The sequence below is a fragment of the Rhagoletis zephyria genome, unplaced genomic scaffold (assembly GCF_001687245.7).
Source record: "Rhagoletis zephyria isolate East Lansing unplaced genomic scaffold, Rhagoletis_zephyria_1.1 Rzeph_scaffold_00849, whole genome shotgun sequence".
Lineage (NCBI taxonomy): Eukaryota > Metazoa > Arthropoda > Insecta > Diptera > Tephritidae > Rhagoletis > Rhagoletis zephyria.
Genome location: NW_016157933.1, coordinates 70,975 through 80,958, shown reverse-complemented (window position 1 = coordinate 80,958; position 9,984 = coordinate 70,975). Strand labels below are relative to the sequence as shown.

Sequence of the window (9,984 nt, the reverse complement as noted above, 5' to 3'; positions counted from 1 at the left end):
TTTGTTTATAAAACGCTTGAAAGTAAGCGTAATATAATCGAAAAGGAACATTGGTTATAAGCGTAGAAATATAAACTTGTAATAAATGTTCAAAAGAAAGCTTTTTATAAGCGTAAAAGTGTAAACTTATAATAAAGGTTCAAAAAAAGTTGTTTATAAGCGTATGAATATAAACTTACTAAAAATTTTCAAAAGAAAGCTTTTTATAAACATTTGTATAACCNCATTTTTATAACCCTTTATTTAAAGATATTTCATTAAAAACTCATACATAGATTGCTTAACATCTAGAAACTAAACGAAATGCGAATTTTCGGCGGACTCATCTACAGTCGCGAAAATATAAATAGGGAATAGACATTTTAGCATACAAATTCACGATAACACACAAAAATTAAGCATAAAAAAGTTAATTATTACATCTTGTTGCGTGCTTTTAATTACATGAGGTTATTGGCAATTTGGAAAAACGACATCGATGCAGCTATATATTCCGCTTCATCGCCGCCATTCTCATTGATGAACTTTTCTGAAAAAAATTTAATACATTTTTAATTGAATGTTAAGCTAAGAAAGGATAAAGAGAACTCATCATTTGAAGACTCGAATGCTCCACCGATTGGCGCAGCGGGTCCTGGATTGGATTTTTTTTACCGCATCGGTTTTATTTAATTTTTTCTTTTAATAATATATTTTAAAAAACGTAAACACGTCACTTACGATTGGAAAAATGTTATATTTACTACTTCATGTCGTTGGCATTTGCATTTCATTTAAAAGTTTTAGTTATTTATAAACATTCGCTCTCAAAACTTATTAAAGGTTTATTTGAAAAAAACTTTTAATAAGCTTAATATTAAAAATGCTTATTAAACGCTTATTATAGCAAACTTACTTTAAGTTATTTTTAAAAACATTTACTGAAATGCTTGTTGGGTATTTAATTACTTGTTCAAGTGGATTCTAATGAATTTGAAAGTATTTTTGGTTATTTACATGTGTGTGCTGAGTGTGTTTACATACAAAATAAGCAAAACTTTACAACCAAAATTTGGAGGTTATGTTGAAGTTGACAGAAGTTACAATTTTTTACTAGAAAGCGATCCCGTACTTTTCAATGTTACCCTCTCTTTTTGACAGTTTTACTAGTCGAGTCCGAGGAATACGCGATTGCTCCTAGTACTTAATCGAAAAGACTCAACATTGCTTGGGATCGATCAAAAAGTATCGAGTATGAAATATCGGTTCTAAAGTATCGATACCTACTAATATCGATACTGATCTATTATTTTTTATTGCCCAAATAATAGACATAAGAACGATTATAAGAAAAGTAAACATAACAAAACTGTCAAAGCTAAACTTCAAAATGGGGGGGATTGCCAGATGAATGTACGTAACCAATAGTTATTCAAGACACGAACCATCATATCGGTATAGACACGGATTGACATGGCCACTATGAAGACGCCCACACTGACATGCGATAAAAGAATCGGTGTTCACATACCACGAGACTAGAAAAATATTTTTTCTCTTTGGAATTGGGCACGGAGCGAACCACACTCATCAACCCTCGCAAGAACGGAATTACAACCAAGTAATTAAAGTGGATTAAAAGCTGGCGACATTCGGGGAGTCGATACTCACCCCTCAGTGGAAATTAATAGAGACAAAAGGTGCCGTCACATTCCTTCCGGCAAATCCCCAGCCATGTTGTTGCGTATAATAAAGAAGTTGTGAGCATCAAATCCGGACTATTCATTTCACAGCAATTGAGTCACCATAAGCCGGTAATACAAAATCATTACACGTAAGTCAGCCACTTTTTTGCCACCATCCATTGGAAACGAGCTATCCATCAACCGTAAATAAAGATTCCTGTTTGGACCGACAAACCAAGGTCAAGCAAATCAATACTTTTGGCTATAAAGGTATTTCTTAGTCCCCTTTCAGACACGTCAAGTCTTGCTTTCAAGTGTGCTCGTTCGATGGCGAAGGAGGAGAGAAGAGAGGGGAAGAGTACAGATACCTCCGTACCGTCAATTCGTTTCAAGTTTTCTTGTCTCTTGTGATCTTTTCGTTGCTTCCCATTTGAAGAACCAAAGACTTGAATTCAATTGAAGTTGACGCGTGTGGAAGCAAATAGAAAACACAAAAGATAATGCGAAAAAAATTGCTTTCAAGACTGGACGTGTCTGAAAGGGGACTTATGAACCAAATAAATAATTTTTTCTTTATTTTATGTCAAGTTAACCATTATCTGGGAATCTTAAAAACCAAACTATATGTTTAATAATGAATGGTATTTGACACAGACAATGCATGGGGAAAAATTAAAAGAAAGTTAATCTCGTTTAAGAAAAAAATTTGCTCATAAAATATTTATTAAAAAAAGCCTTATTTTGTTATACTTCCCACGAATATAGGCTTTTAAAAATTATAAGCCAAAAATTTAAAAACGATAGTTGTAAAAATGTCTCCTTATTACTTCACTTGATAGAACTCCACATACAATTGGAAGTGTGAAGAATACAGAAAGAAAATGATACGGCTAAAATTTTACTAATTGAAATTCTTAAGCTTTTAAAAATTTAAGATTTTGTAGTATCTAGATAGCGGGAATTGGAGTAATTTTTCTATTTGACATCTACTTTTCTCCAGACTAAATGCAAAGATATAGTTTAAATTTTCTGGAATATTTTAATTTTTACCAAGAATTTTTTAATCAACTCTTTCTACCCTGCTCTTTGCCTTCTTTGATTATATTCTTAAATAGCAGACTCCCACTACTTTTGTATTTTCCGCTAGTCTTTTCTGCGTATGTATTTCTTGCATTTTGCTCAAGAGGTTCACATGCTAACGCGCTTCAAACCCGTAAAGTTGCCCAGTGAGCTTAATTTCGCGGTGGAACGTCTGTACTGAACATACTTCCACTCGAGCAGTTGGGCCGTGTAGACGTTGCATTACATCGACTTTGGTGAGTCAATTGTAAGTCCCCTTTCAGACACGTCAAGTCTTGAAAGCAATTTTTTTTCGCAATCTCTTTTGTGTTTCTATTTGCTTCCACACGCGTCAACTTTAATTGAATTCAAATCCTTGATTCTTTAAATGGGAAGCAACTAAAAGATCAAAAGAGACAAGAAAACTTGGAACGAATTGACGGTACGGAGGTGTCTGTACTCTTCCCCTCTCTTCCACCCTCCTTCTCCACCGAACGAGCAGACTTGAAAGCCAGACTTGACGTGTCTGAAAGGGGATCAACGTGTATTCTTGGCACTATATCGACTTTGTCGCATTTGTTGGTTTGGCAATTAAACAGCCATAAAGAACAATGCGCTTCATATTCGGAACAACAATGGACGAAAAATTGCCGAGGCAAAATTTGCTTTAAACTGGCTACACACGACAAACATATGCGCGCACATGTGCGCCAACATGCTCGCTGTCGTTTGCCACAGACGGCGAGCGGCTCATATGTACAATACAATTGCAATGCCTTTAAGTTAGCTTTTTTTGTGTATTTGTTACTTAAATTTATTTATATTTTACTTATATGTATGTACATACATATACTTATAGTAATTTAGCCTCATTTATCAAAAGTTCAATTGACGCACATGGCTTGGATGCATTTATCCGCCGATCAACACAAAATGAGGTTGTTGTTTTTGTTTCCAATGCGATGCTCGCAAACCACGCTACAAACGACGAGCATGCTCGCTGAAAATCAAATTTTTTTGATTTTTGGCGAGCATGCTCGCAAACCGCCCTACAAACGACGAACATGACCCGCAAGCCGCGCATGTGCGCGGATATGTTCGTCGTGTGTAGCCACTGTTATGGACCGTTTTTGCTGCATTTAAAATGCAACATTTAGCACTTTCGAACATATGTTTTCGAAGAGCGTTCATGCTATAGCATTTAGCAAATGTACATTTACGCGAGTTCGAAATCGTATCCTTTTGACAAACAGCCGTGTTCCAGTCTCTTATTTAGATGCGTATATATTACGATCAATTCTCACGCAGAAGATAATGTGCAAAAACCCTACTGAAAAGGAAAAAATAAATTTTAAACCAAAAATTCAATACAAAAACTTGAATTGTTTTAACCATAAACGAACATTTGTTTGTGTATATATTTATTTGTCGGTGCATTCAATTAAAATTTCCTCACTTAATTAGGAAACAAACCAAACAGAGTTGATCACAAATTGATCCAGATTTCTATCAGTATCAAATCGATGTTGAATTTGCTTAACTTTTCTTTATCCAAATATGTAATGCAAAATAAAAGAAATCTCGATCGGCGATCACTGAAACGCAGCTAGCAACTGTATACTCGAAAAAGCAATGTTGCCACTTTTTCTCTTTAAACCATGTTCGAATCGTGGAAATTTTGGAAGATCACAGGGTTGCTTTTAGCATTTAGATTCTTAATGCAAAAATGTAGTTGCATTTAGTTGCATTTAGGTGACGAATTTTGTATGGATAAATGTACATTTAGAGTAGCATTTAGAGCTAAATGCGCTAAATGTGCTTTTACGCGTAAGCAAAAACAGCCTATTAGTATAGAGTTTCGTTACGAGTATTTGTTTTTCGATACCTTGGCTCAGAAATATTGATGCCAAAATTACTTGGTATCGATCGAAAAGTATCGATTTTTTACTTCTATTTACTCGTATCATTTCATTCCTAACTTTATACTGAACATAAAATTAGGGGAAAAAATTGGGATTTCTAAACTCCTTAATTCCGGCGGTGAATTTATTAATTTAAACCAATTTCATAAAATGGAGCCTTTGGTAGTCAATCAGCCGGTTGTCATTGACAATGTAAGTGTGGCGTTTATTTAACATATCGAGCTTGTTGAAAAATGGGGGCGTCCGGCATGCGGTGACATCACTCGCTTTTTGAACTAATGTATCTACATATGTACATACAATAATGAAGTTGCTCGCCTTCCACCCTTTCTTTCTCTTGAATTTCAACAATTGGAAAATAGGAGGAACCATGATTCAATTGAATAATGGAGCCGCGTACAAACAAAGCGGTGACTAACCTTTACATACTTTTCAGTATACCTTTGATAGAATTTAAGCCGTATTCAAAGTTGCAAACAAGTTTTAATCATTGGTTATATGCTTTTCTTAAGAAAAATGTACATACGAGCGGTTCGTATATAGGCATTCAAATATATTTTATTTGGCTACAGTGTCAACGTTTATATTTTATGCAAGATTTGGGGTCATATTGTCCACCCAACCGAATTTTTTCTTCTAAATGTAAGTCGCCTCCATATTTTATAGGATACACTACTGGCTGTTTCTCTTGAACCGATGTAACCGGCAAACTTAATAAAATAGAGTTTCTATCAATTTGCTTTCGTTCACATTTCCCATAGTGCTTCTTAAATACCTCAGGTTTTGAGAGTTTGTCGTATGGATCACGATTATAGTCTCGAAAATTTTGGCATTCTAGGTAAAAAAAATCGATGTTTTCCAACTTAGTATAGTTTACCATTGTCAAACCAATTCTGGGCGCAAAGTTCAAGATGAGTTTTCTCTGGTTTATAGAGCTTTTTGACACGGTCAACATATCTACTTCAGGCGTTAAAACCAATTTCATATTTGTAATTCCTATAAAAAAGTTAAAGAGAAATTTAATTTACATATCGCTCGTTTAATTATATAGAGATGTAACTAAAAATTTACGTTTTTGGAGATTTAATTGTACAATAACAGCCTTGATAAATGTTTTTATCCTGTATCAGTGAACATTTTTTGTTACAGTTTTGTTACGGAAAAATATATGAAAAATTTCCACTTTTAGTTACAAAAGTTTTGTCACCGATACAGATTTGGGCTGTTAATAAGCTTGATAGGTAGAATAAGTACACTTGTGATCAGCTAATTAAGCCAACAAAGTTTGAAATCTGGATTTATATGGTGTTTGTTATATAATGAGCTAGACTTTTATGGAAAAATAATAAACATTAAATAAACGAAAGCAAAATAGCCAAAATTTATCAAAATATTGCTGGCTTAATAAGCTGATCACAAGTGTATGTTCCACCTAACAGATGACTAACTTTCCCAAAAATGGCGATGATATGTGGATTTCTATCTGTATTTTGGCATACCAACTGTATGAATTGATCAAACTTTGATTGCGTTTTCCCACAAAATTGAAATTTTGATAATTTAATGGTATTATCTGTCGGCAAAGTTGTTGAAATTTTAAACTTATAATTGTAATTTTTTACTCAGGGTTCTGGTGTCATAAAAGCTGGTTTTGCAGGTGAGCACATTCCCAAGTGCCGATTTCCTAACTAGTAAGTAAAGTGGGAAATTTACGAAAATGTTTTATGGGTACAAATAATTTTTTTCAGCATCGGACGCCCTAAACACGTTCGGGTAATGGCTGGGGCACTCGAGGGTGACATTTTTGTCGGCCCCAAAGCAGAAGAGCATCGCGGTCTGCTGAGTATACGCTACCCCATGGAACATGGCATTGTTACTGACTGGAATGACATGGAACGGATTTGGAGCTATATATATAGTAAAGTATGTTATCTCAATGTCTAATTAAATATTCTTTTATTATTTGAGCGCTTTCAAACAGGAACAATTAGCAACATTTACAGAAGATCATCCAGTTTTATTAACAGAAGCCCCGCTGAATCCCAGAAAAAATCGAGAAAAGGCCGCTGAATTTTTCTTTGAAGGAATAAACGTACCCGCACTTTTTGTATCAATGCAAGCTGTCCTCAGTCTGTAAGTTATTTTTAGTATAAATTCCTTATCACACATTTTGAAATGTTTTGCTTGAAGTTATGCTACAGGTCGTGTCACAGGAGTAGTGCTCGATTCCGGTGATGGCGTTACTCACGCAGTGCCTATATATGAAGGATTCGCGATGCCACATAGTATTATGCGTGTTGATATCGCAGGCAGAGATGTAACTCGCTACCTTAAAACTCTTATACGAAAAGAAGGATTTAACTTCCGATCAACAGCGGAGTTCGAAATTGTACGTTCCATTAAAGAAATGCTGTGTTATTTGGCAACTAATCCCCAGAAAGAAGAAAGCGGGGAGACTGAAAAGGTCGCTTATATCTTACCGGATGGCAAAACTTTAGAGGTGGAGTATATTTTGTTATAATAGTGAATAAAACCTAAAACAAGAATTTTTCATCAGATTGGTCAGGCAAGATTTAGAGCACCTGAAGTGCTATTTCGACCAGATTTGCTGGGGGAAGAGTGTGAGGGCATACACAATGTGCTTATGTATGCAATCGAGAAGTCAGATATGGATCTCAGAAAAATGTTGTATCAAAATATCGTATTATCTGGTGGCTCTACATTATTTAAGGGTTTTGGCGACCGTCTGCTGTCGGAGTTAAGAAAACACTCGGCAAAGGATTTAAAAATTAGAGTAAGTTATGCAAAAATAATAGGTTCATTCCTGTACAATCTGAACCGGACATGTCCCAAAGTACGGAGACGCAAAAACCACATTTGGTGCCCAGAATTTGATAAACAGCTGATTCACCTGTTTTTTTGTTTTTTGTTTTTTTTGCCACTTAAATGCAAACACCTGGAAACTGGATTTTGGTTTCACAAATTTGATTGTATTGATAAATTAGCTTCACTGCGTCTAAGCTTTCCTGCAAACCATTTTTTCAAAGTATTCTGAATTGTAGAGAAATTTTAAAGAATTCGTAAAGATCTCATCCGATTTTTTGCCTAATTTTCTAAAATAAAATAAACTGTGCAAACTTCGCTTTTCGAAATTTCAGAAGAAAAACGGTAAAGCAAAGATAATAATGCTGCTATGTGAAGAATTTCTTGCAATATTTTTTTCGGAATTTTCTTTATTTTTCGTAAAGAAATTTCTTTACGAGTTCGTGTCAACCACTTCATATAAGTTTCTTTGAAGATTCGTAAATCTTGTTGCAGAAATAAGATACTCCTTTGGGTTGCAGGGTTTTTATGTTGTTACGCCCTCTTAAAACTCTTAATGCCCATTCAGAAATAGATTTAAATAACATTATGAAGTGAGATTTTCTAATAATATAGTGAATATATATTTTTTAATACCATGTCCCCACCAAAAAGTTAACCATCTCAAATCGAACTTAACCACATCACCAACTATTGCTATCCACACTGTGGTTTGAGATTTATAAAACAATACAAATGTAAAGAACAGTGTCCAGACCTCCAAAACTCGATTCAGGACTAATTGCTGCAAAAATCGGAGCAAAAACGAATTTTCCGTACTAGATTGAATTTTTTATTTTTGTTTCTGACATTAATTGTTTGACTAAAATATTTTCTATTCATGCAAAATAAGGAAGCGAAGCAATGTAAGGATAATATGTTATATAGAACGTATCTAACACTTAATTTTTTAAAAAGCAAACCTACTTTATATAAATTTCATTCTTTTTAACAACTTAAGTAAAGTTCTGCATCCGCCAATTTGTACAGCCATACATCAAAAAATAACGAAGTTACTTTATTAACGCATTGCTATGAAAGAGTTACTTTTTAACAGTGAGATTTGGCTAACTTTCAATTTTTTTTTTTGCTGAAACCGGTGGTGTACACTCAACGCATTCCCACGACAGCCGGTTCTACGTATCGGAATGACTCGGGTTTTACCCGACCAAGGGCTGTTGTTTCGGCGATCTAACCCCGTTTAGGTCGGCGAAGTATCTCAGAAGTTGTTCGTCCATAGGGCTACATTCGCTACGTTTTCTCCTACTTAGGGCTGGCATCGAGTCAAACCCAGGGCCAGAAACCTACACCTGCTGTGTATGCCAGAGGCGACTACACCACAACTCCACCTCTGTTGTTGTTGTTGTTGTAGCGGCTACAACAACCCCGCCCAGGACGGTTGGTATCTCAGTCGTTGTCGTCAAGTTCCACTAACGGCAACCCTAGGAAGCGTGCAGCTTCTGTGGGGTTTGTCCACAGGGACCGGCCGGCCTATTGCCTTATATGTTGCCAGCAACGTTTCTTTGTCTTTGCCACAAGTACTGCCGGCTAGCGACTTGAGGACCTTGTTGCGGCTCTGTACTTTATTGACAATAGCGGTTGAGTGCGCAGAGAAGGAGAGCAGGCTGTCGAATGTTACTCCGAGTGGAGTCACCTCAGAGTCTGCTCAGGACTACGGACACATCGGCAGTTGACCACGTCTTTTGTGGCCCCCTGTTGCTATAACCGAGCAGCCTCCACGGCTAACCCCAGTCCACCTGAGCAGTCCCACACAAACACCGCAGCACAACAACATAACACAATAGACCACACCACAACGGCTACAGACCACAGAACACACAACCACACCACAACGGCTACAGACCACAGAACACACAACCACACCACCACCCACACGCCGCCGCCAACAACTTCTGGTTCCTCCTACAATCTGCACGGTATGTCAGACCAGGATATTCCGTATTTTGACATCAGTCAAATGCAACACCTGCCTTGGCTGGTGCCACTTTAGGGCATGCTCAGGTCTGCGCACCACGCGAGATTGGACGAGGAACTTCGAGGGCCCGTGCTGCGCTGCTCGATCGCAGACCTCAACTGCGACGCCTCCCGCCACCACCACAGGGCGGCAAACACCTCAGCAGCGCACACTGCCATTTGCGGCACGACCACACACATCCCTCACATCCCGCATCTACACGCGTCTCCCGAACCACATGAAGCTCCTTCAATTTAACTGTAACGGGCTACAGAGCAAGATCGATAACCGTCTTCATGGGAAGGCATGGCATTTTGACAGCTGCGACGCAAGGGACGAAGTTGCACAGCAATTCAACACTGTTGAATTGTGCCGGGTACAACGTGCACCGTCGAGATCGCGAGCGGGATAATGGTGGAGGCTTAGCGTTCATTACGCACCACACCGTGCAGTATCGTCTCATCGAAGCAGTTATCGACCGCAGGGATACCACCCTAGAATG

The 9,984-nt window shown here is 37.1% G+C and overlaps 2 protein-coding genes across 3 annotated transcripts in view; one reads left to right on the top strand and one right to left on the bottom strand.

The window, feature by feature from the left end:
* Positions 1–4,666: 4,666 nt before the first annotated feature.
* Positions 4,667–9,984, top strand: part of Arp1 (Actin-related protein 1) — a 69,672-nt gene continuing 64,354 nt past the window's right edge. The window contains exons 1-6 of one of the 2 annotated variants that reach the window (XM_017614541.1): positions 4,667–4,837; positions 6,272–6,336; positions 6,394–6,568; positions 6,627–6,778; positions 6,836–7,145; positions 7,203–7,439. In XM_017614541.1, coding sequence (XP_017470030.1) covers positions 4,796–4,837; positions 6,272–6,336; positions 6,394–6,568; positions 6,627–6,778; positions 6,836–7,145; positions 7,203–7,439 — 981 coding nt within the window. In that variant the 5' untranslated portion in view covers positions 4,667–4,795. Of the gene's footprint in view, positions 4,838–4,895; positions 5,056–6,271; positions 6,337–6,393; positions 6,569–6,626; positions 6,779–6,835; positions 7,146–7,202; positions 7,440–9,984 lie in introns of those variants that run through there. The other variant, XM_017614542.1, reaches the window with a different exon arrangement.
* On the bottom strand, positions 5,066–5,814 carry LOC108361786 (uncharacterized). Its single transcript, XM_017614544.1, has 2 exons — positions 5,717–5,814; positions 5,066–5,641 (listed from the first exon to the last, which is right to left on the bottom strand). The coding sequence occupies exon 2, from the start codon at positions 5,628–5,630 to the stop codon at positions 5,220–5,222; it is 411 nt and encodes a 136-aa protein (XP_017470033.1). The 5' UTR covers positions 5,631–5,641; positions 5,717–5,814; the 3' UTR covers positions 5,066–5,219.